Here is a 24262-nt window from a genome sequence, read left to right as displayed (position 1 = left end):
GTACAAATTAAAGGAAGGTGAGTGGACATTTTTTTTTTCATTTGGTGCTTTCTTTCGTTTTAACGATGTAGCTATTTTTTACAGGGGGGCGGGGGCATTCAAACATGGGGCTAAATATGTATTTCCTTTTACACAATTTTATAGCGATTTATTTTTATTATTATTTACTATAGTCCTACTAGACCACAGGAAATTATATCTGGACACAAAAGATCACATGATCTACTGAATGTGAAGGAAGAGCCGGATTAACAATGTAACTAGGTGGAGCTTAAGCGCCAGGGCCCGAAGCTTGCAGGGCCTGGTACAAGACTGGCCTGGCTGTTGCTTCTTTCGAAAAATATAACGCAACACAGCAGGAACCCCCGGTAGTGTTTTTGGTCTTCTCGTCTGAGTTTCTGTAGCAGTTTTCGGGAGGGCGGGGGAGCAGTCGGTTTGGGGGGGTTCCCGACAGCTGCGCGTCACTTAGCTCCTCTGACAGAGGGGAAGCGAGTAAGCGACGCCGTCAGAAGCCCCCTCACTCAGACACACAACGTGTGTTGTTGCAACAATAACATACAGCCTAACGGTATGTAAGAGGAATATAAACACTGTAGCGCAAAACTTCATATTTACCCTGCTCTAATGCAACAAAAGTGTGTTCTTACATCTTCCATTTCACGATTTCAGCACTCGTGAGTAAATTAATTTAATTGCTATTATGAAAGTTTTCAGTGACGTTGCACCCACAGGACCTGAATAGCTTTTTTCAGGAAGGTATGATATGTGTGGTCCATCAATCAGCTGTTTGGCTGTTGAATACTATAGGCTATAAGAAAATACATGAAACAGCATCGTTTTTTCCCCATCTCATCATGCATGTTTCTTGTTAATGACTGTATTAATAACCATAAAGTAATATCCTAGTCCTTACATAATAGTTTAGCAGAGACTGAAGTTGGAAAGGCTGTGCCCAGTACGGCAGTGTCTTGTGTGTCAGCGGGCAGTGCAGGCAGTAGTGGATATGTGCTAAATGCATGCATGTTAATTAATTAATTAATTAATTGGCTGAATCTGTAGGGCCTTTTGATTTGGTGAAGCTCCAGGGCCTTGAGAGGGGTTGATCCGTCACTGTGTGAAGGGGGAGGTGACAAACTGACATATTGAGCCTACAACACAGTATGGCAGCCCCCTATAGTACCCCCCTTCACTTCCTGTGATCTTTTGTGGCCTACGGTTCTAGTAGGACTATAATACATTTTAAAAACTTTGTAAAAAAATATCCCCATGTTCGAATGCCCCCCTGTCAAAAATAGCTAAAATCGCTAAAATGAAAGAAAGCATCAAATGAAAAAAAAAAACACTGATCTTTCACTTTCTCTAATAACAACCTAAAATATGAACCGTGGTTGAAAAAACGAAAGTTGACATTTAAATGATCACTACAGACAGGGACGTTCAGAGAGTGTTAGAGAGGCAGGGGCTGAAAAAGGGGCACTATTAGACAAAAATAGCAAAATTAGCAGATCTACAAGCATTGAGAGCTTGTAAATCAACTATTTTCGGGGTACAAACAACCCAGCACTCTTTAGCTAGTGGAGATGCGGCGTACGACATGGATTTCTAAACCCATTTGGGTAACACTTCATATTACGGTCGCCTTTATAATGCATTATAAGCTCATTTATAATGCATTGTAATGTGCTTATAAGACATAACACTCGTTATAAATGTTTGTAATCATGTATAACAACTTATAATCACGTTTATAACATTATAAGTGCTGGACATAATGCATTATTATGCTCAGTGGAACAGCACATTATAACTATTATAACTTAGGTAATTATAAAGGCACATAGAGAAGTGCTGTAATGTATGTGTCATAATGCATTATAACCAATGTGTTTATTAAATTGAATAATGTCTTTACTTAAAGGTCACAAAGTCATGATATAGGGTATTATAAAATGATACAACTGCTAATGACCATTATGTTTATAAGACACTATTCCATTTAATACAAATTGGTTATAATGCATTATGAAACAGACATTACAGCACTTCTCTATGTGCCTTTATAACCACCTAAGTTATAATACTTATAATGTGCTGTTCCACTAAGCATAATAATTGCATTATGACCAGCACTTATAATATGTCATAAACGTGGTTATAAGTTGTTATACATGATTACAAACCTTTATAACAAGTGTTATAATGCCTTGTAAGCACATTATAATGCATTATAAAGACCTTAATATAAAGTGTTACCCAAATGTGTTCAACGCAAAATACTGCGTTCAAGTTCAGGAGAAAAGAATAACGCTATTCTCCTGAATGCTGCCTTCCGGCATGGCATGGAAAGAGCATTTCTTTCCCCATAGTAAATGCTGCATTTGTGGTCTGGAAAGGGCAGTTGTTTTACAGACGGGTTTTTACAGGGCAGGGGCTGAAGCCCCCTTTGATGCATATGTTTGCACGTCCCTGACTGCAGATTTTAAAGGGGAATTTTGCCCAAAATCCTCCATTATGGGCTGTGTCCGAGTTGGCCAAAATGGACAATATTGCTTATTTTGAAAATAATAATAATAATAATAATAACACCTGGACCTGTTTTATGGGGAAGAAATAAGAAACGGTAAGGTAAGAAGGGATTTTGGGCAAAATTCCCCTTTTAAGACTTAAATTTCAGGGCAGCACTAGGCCGGCAAAGCGTACATTAAGGAGGTTCTTCGAAGTCCAGTCGTTGGAGCCAATTTGTGTGAGCTTTATCAACTGAGAAGAGAGCAAAGAAAAACAATACAGGATACACAAGTGAGATAATATAAGTGATGACACAAATAAGTGAGCAGACAAATTGGGTACTCTCCTCTGTTAAATTAAACAGGCAACAAACCTGAATAGCTGAAGAGAGAGAGAGCGTGCGTGTGTGCGAGAGAGGCACTGAACTTTACAATGGCAGTTCCATCTGAGCAATGTTTTTGGGTAATCAGAAATGTCCCAAATATCTTCGATACCTTCCACAGAGTAAATACAATCATACCCAGGGGGCAAACCACCCTTTTTTTAGGAAACCTGCATTTGTCATGGGTACAGGTATTTTTTCCGACATACCGGGAGTCCGACAACCAATAGTCCGACAGCCAATAGTCCGACACCATTATTCCGACAATCCAATATTCCGACCATATAAATTCCCCCCTTTTCACCCCTTTTCACCCCAACAAGCGCAACGCCGTTTCTACTGTTATGTCAGAAAGGCGCACGGCGCTTAGAGAGAGAGAGAGAGAGAGAGAGAGATTCGCAAATAGCGAAAATAGCTGGTCTGCAAGCTCAACTTTTTGCGCAACCCGCGATGCTTTGATGCTTTGAGTGAGTGAGTGAGTGAGTGAGTGAGTGAGAGAGAGAGAGAGACGTCCAAATCTGTATATTTTATTTTTCTGTATCCTTTATTTGTCTGAGAATTCCACTATTCTACTGTGCTCTCTCTCTCTCTCTCTCTCTCTCTCTCTCTCTCTCTCTCTCTCTCTCTCTCTCTCTCTCTCTCTTTCTCTCTATCACCTCCACCGGAACATATACAGTATATGTTCATTGAGCGTTGCCAGCGTGTGTGTGTGTGTGTGTGTGTGTGTGTGTGTGTGTGTGTGTGTGTCACATGCGTGCGTGCGAACTTCGAGACGAGTTGTATGTCCGCCTGACAGTGGTGCATTACATTGTATTTTGATTTGAAATAAATAATGAATAGATGTAGTCTACTGTTGCTTGTGTGTGTGTTTTTTTAGACAATAGACCACTTAGCACTTGATTTAACTATATGAAAGAAATGAAGACGATGAAGGATATCGTCAAGGGGTTGGCAATGATTGACACACTTTCTTATTAATATGGACGGTTCACCTGCCTGGGATGATTGTCAACATAAACAGCAACAAAACCAAAATACAGCCAGAGGGATGTCTTTCTGCAAAGAAACACCCCAAAACAATAATATTTTCCGTGGTTAGAAACCATGAGTTTGTATTTCTAGCTCATCTAGAGCCAAACCAATTTTCTGGGTGCTAGTATTGTGGTGGCCTTATTGGATATAAAAAAAAATATGGTATTCATATCATTGATCAACCTGTGAAGTTTCGTGGAAAATCCCTCAGTTAAAAATGTTGCCCTATTCACCTGCATTATAGGCTAATGGGGGCTAATATTGTGGTGGCCATATTGGATTTCCAGAAAAAAATTTACCGGTGTGTCTATATAGGTGGTGATTCTATTGGGTCATAGATATTTCTGGTGGACAACCTTTGGTGTTATGGCAAATGCAGGTATAAAAAAAGAGGTGGTTTGCCCCTTGGGTAATAGGATCTAACAGGAAAAGTAATGTCTCTTTTCTTTTTCACGTTTGCAGCCATTCACGTTTGCAAGCTCAAGAATATTATGTCCCTTCTGTGCAATGAATCTTAGCCAATGGATTAATATTGCTTGTGTTTGCCAAAACAGTCAACAATCATGGTATAAATCATGGTAAAGTACTATTACGGGTAGCCACCATCTTGTAAATGTGCACAATAAGGGTCCAGACACACCCAATAATAAAAATAGGTATTCCATTGAGTCTATCAAGGTCATAAACCATGAATTAGTTTGCATTTCTAGCTCATCTCGTTCAGAAGTTTTATATTATGGCGGCCATATTGGATTACATGGAAACTTGCAATATCCCTCAGTTTAAAATGTTGCCCTATTCACCCCCCATTATAACTAATAGGGGCTAATATTGGGGCAGCCATATTGGATTTCCAGCAAGAAATTGACCGGGTTTCCCCTATAGGTTGTGATCCTACGGGGTCATAGATATTATTTCTGGTGGACAACCTTTGAGGTCATGGCAAATGCAGGTTTCCTAAAAAAAGGGTGGTTTGCCCCCTGGGTAAATGCATATATAGCCCTCAGAGTGAATTATTGACTATATGGTTGATAGAATACGAACGATGGAACAATTTTCCACCTGTAAACCTGTGGTGTGACAATAAAAGTAATTCTGATTTTGCATGTGCCCAGGAACGTGCAGAGAGTGTTAGAGGGCCAGGGGCTGACATCGCTAAGAGGGCACTTTTGGACGAAAATAGCGAAAATAGCAGATCTACAACCTCACAACGCGTCACTCTGCGACGCGTTTTTGGGGGGCAACCCAGCACCCTTTAGCTAGTGTAGATGCTGTGTAGGACATGGATTTCTAAACAAATTTGTTCAACGCCAAATACTGTGTTCAAGTTCAGGAGACTTCGGGGAAGTCTTCCGGCATGGCATGGAAAGGAGTGGCATTTGCATTTCTTTCACCATATTATGCTGCATTCGTGGTCTGGAGAGGGCAGTTGTTTTACAGACGGGTAAAAGGGCAGGGGCTTTGCATGTTCTCCCCGTGTCCCCTAGGGGGAATGGAGGGGAAAGGAACTGGTTGGAATAACGTGTTCCTTCCACACGCTACGTCCAACCAGGGCAACTCCCCCCTGTCAGGTGTAAAGGAGCAACTTGGACACTCAGGCATGAAGGAAGCATGAGTTCAAGTCCGTTGCTCTCCCCATATCCCCCATATATGGGGACTAGGTTGGCGGAGGGTGTGTAGAGCCCAGGATCACATTAGATAATTGACACAGGGGTGAAAAATGGGTTACAAAATCGTGGGATCAAAATTATAATAAAAACAAAAAAAGGGCAGGGGCTGAAGCCCCCTATTATGTCTATGTGTGCACGTCCCTGCCTGTAAATACCTTGTTCTCCAGTGGCATAACCAGGATTCCTCCCCTCTTAACCAGGTTCATCATGTAGGACTTGTACGCAGGCTGCACAGCGGCACCAGCATACACCCTGTCATACTTGATGCTAAACGGGACAGCCTGCAGACCGTTGCACCTCGCAAAGCAAGGCTTGCAAAACCTATAAATGCAAGTGCGCGTGCACACAAGCACGCACGCACGCACGCACGCACGCACGCACGCACGCACGCACGCACACACACACACACACACACACACACACACACACACTATTATTTTGATAAGTTTGAATGGATTAGCCTATTTGGTGATATACATTATTTCTTATTTAATTTGGATTTAGAAGGACTTAATACCAAGTTGACACATATGATAGCAATATTATTGTATGCATTAACAAAACAATAAGAACTAGAAAGTTTTTATTGGAAAATTGCAAGAGTGGTTGTCTATTTATATTACATATTTGGATCAGTCTTTTCTGGTTGATATGACATAGAGTGATCCTTTATTATCAGATTTATTTTTTTGCCTAGAGTGATACGCTTGGTCGAGCTTCATGTGACATTACATAGTGTGTTTCAATAACGGTCACTTTCAATTCCCCCTTTGTGTCTACTTATATATACATATATAGGACTCCTGCACATCCAAAAAGACCCGTAGGAGGTGCAAGTCCAGTTAGCAGGCATAGACATCAAAAAGAGAAAAACCTTCCAAGGAAGGGACTGCACACTCCAGGGAACAGAGAACTGATGTCGTGTTTGTAGGTAGGAGGAAAACCAGGACAGGGCCGTACCAGACAGGCCTATCCAGTGCTCCAGACGCTGTATTAAAATTGAGTGATCAATCGTGTCAAATGCAGCCGTTAAATCTAGAAGTAAGAGAACGGATACATGTTTCTTGTCAGCAGACACCCTAAGATCATTCATTACTTTTACAAGTGCTGTTTCTGTGCTGTGGCCTTTCCTAAAGCCAGATTGGAATTTGTTGTGCACATTATTGTTCTGTAGAAACACATCCAATTGATGAAATATGCATTTTTCTAAAACCTTGCCCAGAAAGGGTAGATTTGAAATGGGTCGATAGTTACCCAAAACAGAGGGATCAAGATTGTGTTTCTTGAGAAGGGGCTTAACTACAGCAGTCTTCAGTGAGTCTGGGAAGACGCCTGATTGTAGAGAGCTGTTTACAATTTTTAGGATATCTCCAATCACACTGTCTAAGACTTCTTTGAGAAAGTTGGTGGGAATTGTATCTAATGAACAGGAGGATGATGTCATCTGTGATATAGTTTTGCGGAGTTCGTCTTCCTCAATTGCGCAGAACGATGATAGGCTCCCCCTGGAGAGATCTACCCTGGGACCATTAGCTGCTGTTTGAAGGTGATGTATATTTCGATAGCATGTTCCTTAACACATGTCATAATTGTACACATAATACTTCAGCCTATAGCCCACCCAGGGAAGCCTGATGTAATGTCACTAAGATAGCCTACAGTTTAAGATAGTCAGTTTGCGACAGCTGTGAGATCCTGCTATAGGCTATAGTGGACATTGTGAAGAATGCTTTGAAAATAAGACCACCTGTGGTGACTTGTTTACGGAGGCAACAGAGCCTTAAGGGTCAACACACACACACACACACACACACACACACACACACACACACACACACACACACACACACACACACACACACACACACACACACACACAGTGACCCCCACAGATTGGGGATATATATATATAATGGTACAGAGAGTCAGTTAGAACTGTGAGTGAGGGACAGCAGAGAGGCGCTCTGCCTGGGACGAAGGCCTCAGTATGCTGTAACTATGGAACGAATGCTTGTAATCTGTAACTGATGGCTGATCAATAAATGGAAACAAGGAAATATGCCTGCTTGGACCTCCTATTCATTTCAACAGCAACTTCAACAAAGGAATTAGGTGAATTAATCCACGGAACCCTGTAAGAAAAGATACATCATAATTGGCGCCCGACGTTGGAGGAGTGTTGGTGAAGATTTTTTTTGAGCCACGCTAAACGGACCTGCGTATCTGTGGATTTTTTGTTTTGTTTTTTGTTGTTGCTTTTGACGTGAGTTTGGATGGAACCCGAGGACTGACCTGAAGTTGGGAGGATGGAATAGGCTTATCATTCTTGTGTTGAGCGTACGTGTTAGGACCATAGTGTGCATCTGGACGCTGTGTTAGGCAGGATATTGATTAGGTTAGTGATTAGGTTGTTGGAGTCTGCTTCTGTTAGGGAGTTGACAGAGTTGAGAGTTAAATGGTAGTGTAGCCTATGCATGGTGTGGTTGTGCATGTATGTGCTTCATTCATTTGTTTGTTTTATTGTAGGTCTGTCTATGAGTCTGTGCTGGTATAGAGCATCTTTGTGAGTTATGGTTGAATGCCAAATAATTATCCAGTGACTTACACGTTTTTGGTTGTGATTTGGCATTTAATTAATGTATTCGCTCTTGCTATATGGTATAGAGGGACAGGGTGCGTCGGTGTGTTTCTCTTCTGGGAGACTCACACATACACACGCAGGGGAGACCTTTCTTTTCTCTGCGACATGGTGTGCTAGAGCGGGGGAGGATTTTGTGCTTTAGGCTTCATGGGTATTATTATTTGGGCTGGGCCATTCTTTTTTCCTTTTCGATATTTTTGTAACATGTGGAACATGTTTCAGAGGGGGGAGTAATATTGATATTAAATTGGGGGTTTAATTCAGGTTTAAAATCAAATTGGCTTTAATTTGGGGTCCAAGATAAAATTAGAAGGTCCAAGCTAAATTTAGGAGGTAAATGAGAATATATTTCTCATTGTAAATGATCACATTTAGGATATTTCATATCCTTTGTAAAATTAGGTATAGGTTAATTTGGATAGTTAAGCCTACAGGTTTTATTTAGTCAAAAACGACATAGCCTGCATGGGTAATTTGATTATGTGACAAAACAGTTGCTTAGATGTAAATTAGGGAGTGATTGAGTGCATTTGACACCTGTGGAGTGCATGCAGGAGGGGGGTCAATCTCTTCTCTCAGTCAGTGACTTGACTTGCTAGTCTAAAAATGAAATAGAGGCATTTCTATGTTTCTTTTTTTTGAGTTGCAGATTGTCACTGTCAATAGTTTTCTAATTTCTTTATTTTACACTTTCCTGTGTGGATGGTGTGAGAGAGACAGTATTGAATGTTTTCCTTGAAGTGAGTTTCTACTCATTCTGTGGGGACAGTATGCAAATGAGTATGCATGTCTGTGACTGAGTGAGAGGAGGCACAGCATGAGTGTGTCACAGTGTGACTGTGTGAAAGTTTAGTGTCTAGTGTCTATATTATTTACTATTTAGTAGATATGATGGACACAGGGATAACCCCAGTGGACATTGTCCAAAAGAAATATTCAGATTCATGCAAGGATATTTTGAAGATTTCAAAGAAATTTAACAAGCGTTGGCCGGACATTGACAGACCATGGCCTCTGGAGGGTACTTCTGATGCAGAAGTCATTAATGCCATAAGGGTTCTTGTGCATGGATACAGAGCAGATCAGAAGACGAATGAGCGGAAACTCAAACGCAAGACTGAATTATCAGTATTTGATATGTTCTGTAAGGAAGGCCCCAATGTCAGTGAGTCAGTGCCGGACAAGAAGCAACAGTGCATTGACATTGTGGACCACAGCAATGATGTGCTCTCAGCAAAGGCTGAGGTGAAAGTTCATGACAGCGGAGACATGAGGACATCAAAGCAACAGCTCTGTTAAGAGGGAGCTGGAGCGGGTACGTTCCCTGAAAGAGGACGTGACCAGTGAATTAAGGACACAGAGACAGTATATGCGTTCTATAGAGACACATTTGAGTGTAGTTCTGATGAAAGAGGCACATCTGCTCCTTGACCTGGGTGACATGCAGGATGAGGCTGCGCACAGCCACAGAGACAGTTCACATGAAGGTGACGACATCTACAGAAGCTACTTTCCGGTGGCTGCGCCAAGGGGCAAAAAGACTTTGACTTTTGGGGGATATGACCCGCACATTCGGGATATTATAGCTCAAGTGGAGGGACGTACAGCACATGCAGGGGATGAGGGAAACCGTACCTCCGCCCGTGACGGACGGACAGCAAGCTCCGATCGGGCAGTGACTGTGAGCACCCTTTCTGTTTGTGGCAGTGACAGAGCTGCTGGACGCACGGAGAGACGTGTGGGATCAACTCAACAGGAGGAAGAGGAGGAGGACAGTGGAGCCCGTACACAGCAGGGCTATCATTCCGACGCCTACAGGGGCCCTGCAGATTGGCAGGCGAGCTCTCCACGACACTCCAGGGCAGAAATATGGAGTACAAGCCGTGGGCATCTGCCGACATGACAGATTTTGTGAATCAATTGCCCCTTTTGCGGGATGGGGCGTACCCCTGGATAACAAAGTTTGAGGGTCTTGTGATAAAAACTCAACTGGCTATGGGGGACTTGGCCATCGGGGACCTTAAACAACTATGGACATCGTTGAAGGAGTGGGCATACACGGCATGGAGGAGATTCTGGACCGTGCCGGACTCCGACAGTACTCAGCCGTGACGGGTGGAGATGCAGACCTCTTTCTGGGTCACAGAGGAGCGTTGTGGCGCGCACTAAAGGAATTGTATCCGACTCAGATGCATCCAGACGCTATCTTAATTGCTGCAATGGGAGACTCCGAACATGCACGTGAATATATTGCCCGGGTCAATCAAAAGTGGATGGATATTACCGGGAAGGACCCAGATTTTAATGACTTAGAACGGGATCTTGTCCGCTCGAAGATTGAACAGGGACTTCCTGAAAAAGTCAGAGACAATTTGGCGACAGTTGTTGGCTTGGCGAAAATGCCTCTCAAAATGTACATCGCACAAGTTGTGCATTGGGTTGGACAGTTCCGCAAGAAATTAGGGGAGCAGAGACAGAGCGAGGTAGAGGTGATTCGACTGTTGGCCGAGACCCAGTTGAAAGTTGCGCAAGAAGCTGTACAGGCAACGGTCGTGGCAACTATACTGGAAACTCCGCAGAACCAGTTTGGACCCCCAAGAGGTCAAAAGGGTCGGCGCTTCAATGCTGCAAGTGGCTCCAACTACACAGGCTGTTTTAGATGTGGCGGGATGACGCACATGCAGTGGCACTGCAATGCTGTCTTGCCAGGTAACCAACAACAACAGAACCAACAGGGGGTCCCTCAACAACAGCAGAACCAGCAGGGGGCCCCTTCACAGCAACAGAACCAGCCGTGGCCACCTCAGAACCAGCAGCAGCCGATGCCACAGACTCAACAGGGGATGGGTCAGCAACAGTCTACAGCACCTCAGCAACCACTTCTGCCATGGAGAGTACGAGCGACACCTGGTTTCTTGGGGCCACCACAGAGGCCGCAGTGGGAAAACCCACCGTCACAGCAGGCATGGCAACAGGGGGGATGGCAGCCACATGTGCCACCCTATCAGTGGGCTGCACCTCAGCAAGGATATATTCCACTGACACGTCACAGCCCAGAAAGCTGGAGAATGAGAGGTGTTTGTCATAAATGTGGTCAGTATGGTCATTTTTCTGGACAGTGTGACCAGAAACGGGAAACTTTGAGGGCAGTCAAGTTGACCGGATCTCATGTACAATGAGTTGAACAGCTAAAGGAGAAGTGTCATGGCTCCTCCGTGTTCTTCTTTTGACAGTTGACTTGACACGCCCCCCCCCCTCTGTGCTATTGACAGCATGGCTTTTGATCTGTCACCTAGCTGCCATCTGACAACCAACCCCGTTTTGTTTTGTTTTTTTGATACTTGAGGTTGAGGTTTAGTTGAGGGAAAGAAAGACTTTCTAATGGAAGGGGGTGGTTCAGTTTAGGAATGATGTCCTAAACGGTTTGATTTGCTTTATAAGTTCTATTAATTGTCATACAAAAGAAGATAGGTTAATAGTGATCAGATGAATATTTTAGGACTTCCTTAAATATCACAGTTAAATCCAGTCCAACAAATAAGAGTTATATTCTAATTAGTAGTACAAATATTGTTTTAGCTCTTTGTTTGTGTGTGCCTTTCCACATCATATGGGTTAGATGATGGTTTCTGCAGGACCATTCATCTGTCCATTGTTCTGTGAAAGTTACCCACAAACTAAGGGGGGGGAGAAGGGGATATTTATGAGGGAATATTATTCTTATTAAGTTGATATTGGAATCCACTTCCACACAAATATGACTGTCCATACAGGTACACCTAGGGATCATCCTCTCTTCCCTCTCCCTTGCTTGGCTGGCAAGGGGGGAGGGGGGTATTTGTGTGTCTGTGAAGTGTACTGAAGTCCTGAGTGAGTGAGTCAAGGGGAGTAGTTTAAGAAATAATACTTCTACCTTGTCATATTGTGTGATATGAATGTGTTATGTTTGAAGGGTTGGAAAATAATGTTACTAAATAGCAGTAGTAATTTCAAGCAACTCTGTATGAGAATGTCTGCGGCATGGGATTCTCTCATTTAAAAAGGCATAGCGATAGTAGACGTTGTCTATTTTCATTTTGGTGGTGGATAATTGATGTGGTACATCTCAAAGGTGTCAGAAGAAGCAAACTGCTTGCCATGTCATATGAAGCTTGAATTGGGTAGGCGAGCCAGGGGCTTAAATGAGAGTATCACAAGCCTGAGAATGAGGAGCTAACTATTTCCGTAGACAACGCCCTGGTAACGTCTGTCCCAACAGCCAGGAATCTTGGTGTTGTCCTGGACAGTCAGCTCTCGTTCAAAGCTCACATCACAGCTGTCACTCGATCATGTAGGTTCACACTCTATAACATACGACGAATTAGACCGTTCCTCACCCAGGAATCAGCCCAGCTCCTAATCCAGACAACAGTCTTGTCAAAACTCGACTATTGTAACTCCCTCCTTACTGGCCTACCAGCATGTGCACTTAAGCCTCTCCAGCTGATCCAAAATGCAGCAGCTCGCTTGGTCTTCAACCAGCCAAAATTCTCACATGTCTCCCCCCTGCTCCGCTCCCTCCACTGGCTCCCGGTCGCTGCCCGCACAGAATACAAAACTCTGATGCTGGCATTCAAAGCAACCAAAGGTATGGCTCCCCCATATCTTACAAGTATGATTGAACCCTACAAACCCTCCCGCGCACTCAGATCAGCCAACGCAGGGAAACTGGAAGTACCCTCACTAAAAACGCCGGGACAACGCTCCACACGTCCCAAACTCTTCTCCCTTCTGGCTCCAAAACTGTGGAATGCACTTCCCATTGCAGTCAGAACTGCAGCATCACTCCCAATCTTCCGCCGTAGCCTGAAAACCCACCTTTTCAGACTCCATCATGGCCCATAGCACTTACCCTAACCCCTTAGATAGCATTTCTGTTGGCTTAGATAGCATTTGACACAGACTTATAGCATGTTATGTAGACAGCACTATAATTGTATTGTATATAGTCATAGCACGCCATAGTACATATGTATAGCATAGTAGTGAATATGTATAGTTTATTATGTATAGTGTATGTATAGTTTCATCATATAGATATTCCACTGTTACCTTCTTAGCTTACGCATGTTTCATGATAAATGCTTTTATGTGATGTATTCCCATGCTTTTGTTCTTGCCTAAATGTAAGTCGCTATGGATTAAGAGCGTCTGCTAAATGCCTAAATTGTAAATTGTAAATTGTAGTGAGCGAATGGAATCAATGGTTGAATGTTTGAATGTACTTCATACAGCTGTGTCCAGTGAAGTGTTGCTAATAGGGGGAGAGGCAAGGGCTATTTCCTTTTCACCCTGAATGGATGGGGGCGTGGACCTCCTGTCCTGTCATGTCTTGTCTTCTCTACCGCTGTCTGTTTTAGAAGACCTACTGTGAACTGTGAGCAGTCATTTATTGGGGGGTACTAATTTAGATAAACAGATGGGAGTTGGACAGTGTTTGAAGATCTTTGCTCTAAAAAAGTGAGGAGAGACTAGAGTCTGATGTCAAAAGTAGAATTGCAAGGACTCTGTTTATGGGGGAGGGTATTTTGGTGTGAATTTGAACAAATAGTCAAGGTGCCCTATGTGTGTGTGTGGGGTGGTAAAGGCGGCGGCTGACACGACCTTACATTCTACATATAGTGTTCATGGGGATTCGCAGACCCTATGAATCAAAGCAGCTGGCTATAGCTGATGACTGAGGGGGTTTTAACCCATATCTCCAGGAGTGGCATATCTCCGGGAGTGGGGCTTTCAGCCGAGGGATGTACAACCGAGGTTGAACGTTTTCAGGGTTAGAACAATTTACCCCTCAGCTTAACCACCATTTCTTCCCTATCAGTAAATGAGCTTGTTGACTTGGCATCAGTGAGTTGTTAATTCTTCTGCCATGCCAGAACTAGGAAAACGTCTGTAGATAGGCCTGCATATTTTTCTTTTAATAGGTGTGGAAGAGAGGAGTCCATTTATGGATTGGATTCCATCTACACCAGTATTCTACAGGTTCCAGAAGTGTCGATGGTGACATCCGACAGTGCCAAACAGGAAGATGGGGTCATCCCGAGAGGACCGAGAGTCCAGGGGGGTGTCTCCACAGGCAGCTGTCTATGCAACATGATAGAGGGGCTTCTAAAATCAGCTTCTACCGAGAGGAGAGCCAAACAGCAGGTGACCTTCACAGCTGCTGCGGCGTTCACTGCAGGAAGGTGTCGGAGATCGAACACTATTCTGTGGCCGGGGCCCACGGGCTGATGCTAAAATGGAGGAGAAGATTGTGTTTCCACTTCTGCTCTGAAGAGAGGAGGGCGGAGCGTTCCAACGTTCATGTTACAATGAGGAGGAGAGAGTTTCATTGCTATTGCTTTCATGATTGACATGATTGTACAATAAGCTGTCCACTAGTAGAGCCTTGTGATTGCTCGGAGATACACTTGTGCTGAGAGCCTGAGACATAATGGTGACTGTCTGTTCTGTACCTACAGATCTGAGAGCTATGCCAGTGCTGAGAATCAAGAACGATTTTTCCAAGCGTTGTTATTCTGTAGGCGAAAAAAGAAATGTGGGAACCGTTTCCTACCGCGTGTCTGACCGTCTGAACAATCTGCGTCATGGAGAAAAAGAAAAAATCGTGGTTCATCTGGATTGTGAATGATGTCTGAAAATGTTGTTTTAATGTTTGAGTTTGTTGTATTCTGTGCTGAAATGAGTCAAGTAGATATAGCAAGGTACTGGAAATGGTACTATTTTTGAGGGATGTTTGTTTAACCATTTTGTTATGAGTGTTAACTTTTCATTTACAGATATTTGAATGTAATCAGTATAGGAATTTGATTTGGTCTAAATAGGATTTTACATATGGTTCAAACCTGTCTACAAGAGGGGGTTTGTTCTGATACACTTTAGGTGGTTAACAAGATGCTCCTGTGTCGAGGGGGGTCTTGTTGCGTCAAACTATGGTTTAATAATTAATTTTGGATTTTGGGGAAAAAAAGATTTTTGGAAAAATAATTTTGGTCATTTATGAAATATGAATTATGTCTGGGGAATATGTAATTCCCCAGAAGGGGGGCTGTGATGTATATTTCGATAGCATGTTCCTTAACACATGTCATAATTGTACACATAATACTTCAGCCTATAGCCCACCCAGGGAAGCCTGATGTAATGTCACTAAGATAGCCTACAGTTTAAGATAGTCAGTTTGCGACAGCTGTGAGATCCTGCTATAGGCTATAGTGGACATTGTGAAGAATGCTTTGAAAATAAGACCACCTGTGGTGACTTGTTTACGGAGGCAACAGAGCCTTAAGGGTCAACACACACACACACACACACACACACACACACACAGTGACCCCCACAGATTGGGGATATATATATATAATGGTACAGAGAGTCAGTTAGAACTGTGAGTGAGGGACAGCAGAGAGGCGCTCTGCCTGGGACGAAGGCCTCAGTATGCTGTAACTATGGAACGAATGCTTGTAATCTGTAACTGATGGCTGATCAATAAATGGAAACAAGGAAATATGCCTGCTTGGACCTCCTATTCATTTCAACAGCAACTTCAACAAAGGAATTAGGTGAATTAATCCACGGAACCCTGTAAGAAAAGATACATCAAAGGTTTGCGCTAGCAGCAGCACCATTCATAATATCAGCTCTAATGTTTGAAATTTTGTTGTCAAAAAAGCATGCAAACTCATTACACTTAGCTTTAGAGGCCGGGAATGACTGCTTGTAGGACTGGGGGGGGGTTTAAAAGTCGATCAATGGTAGAGAATAGGACTCTAGCATTTTTCTTGTTCTCGTTAATAATGCCAGAGAAATATGCCTGCCTTGCTAGACGCAAGGCTTTGTTATAGGCGACTGTTGACTTTTTAAGAATCTCTAGGTGGATGGTGAGTTTGTTTTTTCTCCAAGCTCGCTCAGCTCTTTGACATTCTTGCTTCAGTGAGCGTGAAAGCTCATTTATCCAGGGTGTTACTCTGGTGTTATGTTTCTTTTTTGTTTTCAAAGGAGCCACTATATCAAGAGCTGACTATAGGTTAAGATTCAAAATTTGAACCATATCATTCACTGGGGGAGTATCGGGCAGGGGGGGCCCCAGGTGACGAGAGAACTCGTCGGCTGCAGAAGAGCTAAAAAAACGCTTTTTTATGGTATATTCAGTGATGTTTTTCTCTACATCAGAGACAGTCATATTAAAACAAAGCAGAAAGTGGTCTGATAGCTCAGGCCTTTCAATAGTCCTTTCCACAGTGATGTTCAGCCCTCTAGAAATCACCAGGTCCAGAGTGTGCCCATGTTTATGTGTAGGCCCAACAACATGTTGGATAAAATCAAAGGAGTGCAATAACTCTAAGAAACCCATAGCCATAGCATCTGTAGCATCATCCAGGTGAAGATTAAGATCACCTGAGATAAGAGTTCTGTCATAGTTAGTGGAGCAGATAGATAGAAGTTCTGATATTTCTGTTAGAAATATTGCTTTACTGCATTTTGGCGGGCGATAAATGCTAATCATTGGCATGGAGGCACCATGTAGTATAGTGGCCTGGTATTCAAAGGAAGTAAAGCTGCCAAGGGTCAGAGCCTTGAATTTTAACGTGTCTGAAAAAATTATTGCCAGTCCACCTCCTTTCTTAGCCTCGCGAACAGAGTGAATGAAACTGTAGTTTGCGGGACAGGCTGGCGCTAGGAGAACAGCTCCATCTGAGCCAGGCCATGTCTCTGTTAGAAAGATTATATCTAGCTTCTCTTCTCAGATTATATAATTTACAGAGGAGGACTTATTTGTTAGTGACCTGATGTTAAACAAGGCAAGATTAAGCTTGTTATCACATTTTTGGGGGCTGTGATGCCTGTGAGGTATAGTAACCAAACAGCATTCTCTCTCCAGACCACTCCTTGTGTAGGACACTCTATTTGAAATAACAGTAGGAATGTTGTGGACCTCAACCTGAGCAGTGATTGAAACACCAGGCTTTCTAGAAGCATGGGGTCCATACATGTTTGTTGCTGCGCATAATGGACCCTGTTCATATCAGTTATCAAGTGTAAATTCTAGGCTATCTGGAGCTGGGTTTGGTGACAGTTGGAGACAACGTCTGGTAAGGGGGGTCGACTTTAATCCAATGTTCATCAGGTCCACCATGCCCGGGGTGAAAGAGAGATGTACTGGTGAGGGTGTTAGAAATTCTTCATCAGTCACACAGTCATCATCATCATCTTCATAGGAGCACAATCCTTCAATCGACCGTCGAACATCTTCCTTGGTGAGGGGCCTCTCGTAGGGAGTAGGGAACGGAGTACCGGAAGCAGAGTAGCGCAATGCTTCCATCGCCTGTCGAACTGCTTCCAATTGTCTGTCTCCCGGCACGTAACGCTGTGACTTCATGCTCTGCGCTGTGACTTCATGCTCTGAGGTTTCTTCTCCACCAGTGGACGTTGTGGCTTCATGCTCTGTGATCTTTTCTCCACCAGGGGGCGCTGTGACTTCATGCTCTGAGATTTTTACTCCACCAGGGGACGCTGTAACTTCATGCGATTTCTTCTCCACCAGGGGACGCTGTGACTTCATGCTCTGAGATTTCTTCTCCACCAGGGGACGTTGTGGCTTCAAGCGCAGTGATCTTTTCTCCACCGGGGGACAATGTGGCTTCAAGCGCAGTGATCTTTTCTTCACCAGGGGATGCTGTGGCTTCCTGCGCTGTGATCTTTTCTCCACCAGGGGACGCTGTGACTTCATGCTCTTGGAGGCCTCAGTATCTTCTCCACCAGGGGACGCTGTGACTTCATGCTCTGTGATTTCTTCTCCATCAGGGGGCGCTGTGACTTCATGCTCTGAGATTTCTTCTCTACCAGGGGACGCTGTGCTTTCATGCTCTGTGATCTTTTCTCCACCAGGGGGCTCTGAGATTTCTTCTCCACCAGGGGGCGCTGTGATCACATTCCCTGTTTTTGGCTCTGAGATTTTTTCTCCACCAGGGGGCGCTGTGACTTCACACTCTGTGCGTTTTCCTCCTCCAGGGGGCGCTGTGACTTCACACTCTGTGAGTTTTCTTCCGCCAGGGGGCGCTGTGATTTCACATTCTGTGAGTTTTCTTCCGCCAGGGGGCGCTGTGACTTCACGCTCTGTGAGTTTTTCTCCACCAGGCGGAGTTGTGGGTTCACCATCTGTGACATTCCCTGATTTTGGCTGCTTGGCGACCATTTCCACCATATTATCTGTTTTGGCTAGGGCCGATACTGCTCTGTCCTTGGAATTTATGTTGTGAGAGAGAGAGAGAGAGAGAGAGAGAGAGAGAGAGAGAGAGAGAGAGAGAGAGAGAGAGAGAGAGAGAGAGATCGTGGCTTCCAGGCGTCCGTGTGTGTGTGTGCAAGCCAGGCGTGCGTGTGCGTGTGTGTGCAGGCGTGTGTACTCGGCAGTTGGCTGGCAGGCGAAAATAGCCAAAGTGATCCGTGTAATCGTAATATTTAGGCACAAACAAACTACTGACAAAGAACAATGTTGATGTAACTAAGAGATTCGCTGAGTGAGTTATATTTTAAATACAGAGATTTAGAAGGAATAAGCAAAATCGTGAGGCTACAATTCCTCTCCTTCCTTGTTTCTCTTCTCCCCCAGGAGATCAGATTCTGAGAGCTAGTGTGGGCCTATTAGAAGACAGGGCAGTGTTGCCAAGTTCGCGAATTGTAAGTGAGTCGTAGTGTGTGTTGAATGGCATTTGAATGGCATTTGTGGGCTTGTGAATGAATTTTCTCACATGTAATTTGTGCTCACTTGCATAGACCTGGCGAATTTAGCGTGGTGAAAGGGCAACAGTGTTCCGGGGGTGTGGGTGCTTCGGGCGATAATGTTTGTAGTAAACAAATGCATTGCCGCCGTGAGTGTGGACGGGAGGCATCTTTGGTGGCAGTGCAATGAGCAGTGTTTGGCGGGTGGTGTCGAGTGTTGGCGTTGGGCGCGATAGGAGGAGATAGGTCCCGAACACTGCGAAGGTAAGTGTGTGATGTCACTGCCGTGTGAGTGTGTGTGGGTGTAGTGTGTAAGATGGTGTTGTGGGTGTTGCAATAGCAACGTAGCTGTTGTGGCTTTGGGTTTCTTGCCATGTGTTGGGTACAAGTTCTCACTTGTTAATATAGATATATATATATATATATATATTAGGGCCGGGACTTTAACGCGTTAATTGAGATTAATTAACTACAGAAAAATGAACGCGTTAGAAAAATTAACGCATTTAATCACACCTTTTTTTCACGGCGGAACGTTTCTCACTGGGCACATTTCTAGTACTGAATAGACTCATTAGGCTGCTGCGCCTGCACGGCTTGCAGGGGGAGGAGGAGCAGCCTCCTCGCAGCAGCAGCAGTCCAGTTCACTCTACACTACAGCTCCGTCAGATAACAACAACACCCAAACGAACTGAATGAAGAAGCCGCTTATATTGCTTTTGCTCCGTGGATGGGACATTTAGATTTAAAAGCTATCGGATGGACGCGTGGATAGCAGCATGGTTGTGTGCAATGTCAGAGGGAAAGGATCCATAAGCCATATGACCAACGTCCAACGTTAGCTTCCATGCTAGCTGCTTCAGCTTAACATGTTTCGCAGAGTAGAGGCTTGCAGAGGCTCGCGGAGATTTCACCACAGCACAAAGCTGTCAAGCTGTTCTCGATGTGAAACATACTGAAGCAGCAAGTGTGAAGATCCGTGGTCAGACAATGGTCTAATAATAATAATAATACATTATATTTATAAGGCGCCTTTCAGGGCACTCAAGGTCGCCGTACAGGTTAAAAACAGTACAAAAACACAGTTAAAAGCAAAGAAAAGCAAAAAAAACAGCTTGCAGCAGAAGACACAGGTCACGCAGAGTCATAGGCCTGCCTAAACAGGTGGGTCTGCCCCAAGCCTCCGCCCAACCCCATGTGAAATGCACTCCCCAGCTAGTTCATTCCACCGTTTTTTAAGTGTTTCCCCCCTAATAAAGTTGTTTGTATTTGTTTTATCATGCCCCACCATGTAAAGCACATTTGAGTATTCATAGACACTTTATACTTGCTGCACTTTTTATCTGTTTATCTGTTGAAGAAAAAGTGTTATTGCTTAAAGGGGAATACCACTCATTTTCAACATTTTTCTATGGAGTTGTGTGGAAAACTGGAAATAATAAAAAGTCACCCCATTTTGTGTTGCCTAGAACTGGAGGTCTGACAAAAAACAGTAACAATATGAAGTACAGCTTTGTGATGTCACTGAGATGTACTTCTTACTGTTACAGATTATTTTCAGACCTCCAGTTCTAGGCAACACAGAATGGGGTGACTTTCCACAACAGGTATATTAATGACAGTAAAATGTTGAAAATGAGTGGTATCCGGTAGTCACTATTCATTGATTCACTGGGATACCAAAAACATTTGAAAAAAAGGTTTCTCGCTGTTCTCGGGTTGAATATTGATATGCGATTAAAATGCGATTAATCAAGATTAAATTAATTACAAAGCTTCTAATTAATTAGATTAAAATTTGTAATCGAGTCCCAGCTCTATTATATATATATATATATATATATATATATTATATATATATATATATATATAATATATCCTTCTACCCTAATAGACAAGCACATGGCCGTTTATCCGCCTTTATCCGTGGTCCTTCTCCTACCAAACCACACTGTTAGCACACATCTCTCCATGCAAAAAAAAATCTGCATGCTCCCAGAAGCCAGCTGCACTACATTGCATCCACGCAGGGCTCCAGCGTGAAACCTATTAAGTTGCATATGCTACTTAATTTATTAATGTGCGAGTTAAATTTGAACGAGGTCGCACCGGTGCTACTTATTGATTTCACTCCCAGCCTCAACCATGAAACACGGACATTAGCGCGATAATAAAATATTACTTTATTCTCGCTCATTCCGTCGAGTCTCGCCTCCTCTCTCTATTTATCGCTCCCTCTCTCTCTCTGCCTGTCTGTCTGCACACGACACACATGAGACCAACAGCGGCGGCGTGCTCACTGATCAACCCCGAAAAAAACTAAACTGATTTCAGCATCAGCTGTACATAAGTTTCCCTGGAGCGCACACTTGGCACACATTTTACAACTGGGATGATGATGCTGTGCATTGCTGTCACTGAATCCACGGAGACAGCAGACACAGAACATATGGGGGACTGCGCCTCGTCCCCGACTTCAAACACGGTAAACTTGTTGTTGAAAAATAGCTTCCAATAGCTTGTTATTTTGCGTCGAGTAGCGCTGTGTGCAGGCTACATACATGATCGCCTCGAACAAAATACATCTCCCACGTGAAACCTGGTATATTCTTCGTTGTACGACGTGGTGTTGCATGATGAAAATAGCAGATTTGCAAGCTCACAACGTGTTGCGTCCACCACACGTTGTGAGCTTGTAGATCAGCTAGTTTCAGCACATGCTGAGAGAAGTTTAGAAACTTTCCCCTTCACAATAAAAGCACATCAGCTTTCACATGTTCATTCCATATAAAGAAAAGACAGGAGGAAAGTGGGCAAGGATTATGAATTTGGTGGCATTTCACATTGCAAAAGGGTGCAGGAAGAGTGGGCACGTGGGCACCTCAGTGTTAAATATCCTTATTGGCCATTTAGGTTCGTTGAACATGCCCATGCAGAAGGTAAGGGGTGTGTCTCATTTCTGTTTCATATAGCCAAATGATAATAACGGAAAAATGCACTATAGGTTAATTAATTATAATAATTTCCTATAGAATGCCTTGGTGATAAGGTCATGTATTAATACCGCTGTGGCGCTATAAAAAGAAAAAGTTGGTGCTACCTAATTTGTGGTGGCGCTACCAACTGAAAAGGTAGGTGGCACCAGTGCTACCTGTGAAAAAGTTAGTCTGGAGCCCTGCATCCACGCAACTGTCATATTTACTGTACACATATTACTTTTGTCAAACACACTGTTATTGCGTTATTGCGCAAGATCACCAGCCTACGTCAAAATCGTCATCATTTTGCCGACTTACGCCAACTCTGTTCACTTCATGAGAACAGTCCTTCACAGTGACACCTGCGTTACATGAACCACGCGACCAGGATGATTTCCAACCCCTCAATGTCCAATCTCGCTGCTGCGGCACGCCTACTCTACACTCTAGCAGCAGCAGTTTACTATACACTACAGTCTACAGCTCCGTCAGAAAGCCCAAACCCAAATGAATCAAATTAATGAAGAAGCCGCTTATATCGTTTTTGCTCAGTGAATGGGACATTTAAAAGCTATTGGATGGACGTGTGGATAACAGCATGGTTTTGTGCAATATCGGAGGGAAAAGGTTCCATAATCCATATGACCAACGTTAGCTTCCATGCTAGCTGCTTCAGCTTAAACATGTCTCGTAGAGGACACCGGAGGCTCGCAGTGATTTTACCACAGCACGAAGCTGTCAAGCTGTCCTTGATGCGAAACATACTGCATGAAGCAGTAAGCGTGGAAGTCCGTGCCGTGGTCTGCCCCAACCCCATGTGAAATGCATTCCACAGTTTTTGATTGTATTGTAAGTGTTTCCCCCCCAATAAAGTTGTTTTTATTTGATTTATCATGCCCCACCACGCAATTCATATAGAGACTTTATATAGGCACTTGCTGCATCCGTTGGGGGAAAAATAAGTTTTATTCATCATTCTGTGTTGCCTAGAACTGGAGAAAGAAGTCTGTGGAAAAAAACAGTAACATTATGAAGTACATCTTTGTGATGTCACAGAGATTTACTTGTTACCATTTTTTCAGACCTCCAGTTCTAGGCAACAAAGAATGGGGGGAACTTTTTATTATTTCCACACAACAACTCTAAGGTATATTAATGACAGTAAAATGTTGAAAATGAGTGGAATTCCATAGTCACTATTCATTGATTCACTGGGATACAAAAAACATAAAAAAGGTTTCTCACTGTTCTCAGGTCGAATATTGATATGCGATTAAAATTAGATCAATCAACATTAATTCATTACATGAATAAAAAAAAGTAGTGTCCATGTACAGTAGCTAGCTACTTTTGCCATGTAGCTTCCGTTGTAGTTGAGCTATATTTAATAGAGAGTAACTGGTAGTGTAGCTTACTACATTTTCCAAGTAGCTTGCCCATCACTGCTATTTACCCAGGGTGTACGTGTGTCGAATACGATGGCCAGCCAGCCACACACACACCACCTCTCATCGCCACAATCATCGGATGCCAAGTTCTTCCGCGCATTATTTCTTTCCTAGTCCCACCACGGATTCAAAGTAACCAGTGACTGTGTGTGTGTGTGTGTGTGTGTGTGTGTGTGAGAGTGTGAGTGTTTGTGTGTGTGTGTGTGTATGTGTGCGCGTGCAACAACACAGTGAGTGTGTACTGTGTGTGTGTGTGTGTGTGTGTGTGTGTGTGTGTGCATGGACCTCACATCAGTGCCACGAGTTCACGTTCACAACTTCACAGTATACACTGTGGATGAATTTCGCATTGCGGTGCCGGGGGGACTTGAATTGACAAGTGCGCGACTGAGTGTGTGTGTGTGTGTGTGTGTGTGTGTGTGTGTGTGTGTGTGTGTGTGCGTGTGCAACAACACATAATAATAACTAATAACCCATCCATTACTACATGTGGAGTCTGTCAACTTATGCAATTTCATTCTTCCCATATTAACCCATCCGTTACTACATGTGGAGTACGTCTGCCAACTCCCGCAATGTCCTTCTTCCCATATTGCGCTGCAACGTAACTCTGGGATGAGCGGCCCGATGGGCCGCGGAATTCTAGTATATATAATTAAATCTATGAAATAACCTGATACCTGTTCAAGTCACATTTAGTGACGAAGATGTCCAGTTTTGTTTGTGCGAACTCCACCACGTCAGCATACAGCTCAACTCCATGGTTCACACCCATTGGACCTGCAAAATAGAATGAAAAATCACACCCGTGTGAAGTGAGTGGTGCAACTCCATGTGGGGGTTCCTAG

The 24262-nt window shown here is 43.5% G+C and overlaps 1 protein-coding gene across 1 annotated transcript in view; it reads right to left on the bottom strand.

Moving 5' to 3' along the window:
- Positions 1 to 2197: 2197 nt before the first annotated feature.
- The window catches only part of LOC310866018 (ankyrin repeat and protein kinase domain-containing protein 1-like), a 66856-nt gene continuing 44791 nt past the window's right edge, over positions 2198 to 24262 (bottom strand). Inside the window, exons 11-13 of the mRNA XM_083775282.1 lie at positions 24095 to 24194; positions 5745 to 5910; positions 2198 to 2757 (exon numbers count right to left, since the gene is read on the bottom strand). Coding sequence (XP_083631408.1) covers positions 2671 to 2757; positions 5745 to 5910; positions 24095 to 24194 — 353 coding nt within the window. The 3' untranslated portion in view covers positions 2198 to 2670. The remainder of the gene's footprint in view (positions 2758 to 5744; positions 5911 to 24094; positions 24195 to 24262) is intronic.

This window comes from Protomyctophum parallelum, assembly GCF_964188405.1.
Source record: "Protomyctophum parallelum genome assembly, chromosome: 10".
In the NCBI taxonomy this organism is placed as follows: domain Eukaryota; kingdom Metazoa; phylum Chordata; class Actinopteri; order Myctophiformes; family Myctophidae; genus Protomyctophum; species Protomyctophum parallelum.
This window is presented reverse-complemented; position numbering and strand designations above follow the sequence as displayed.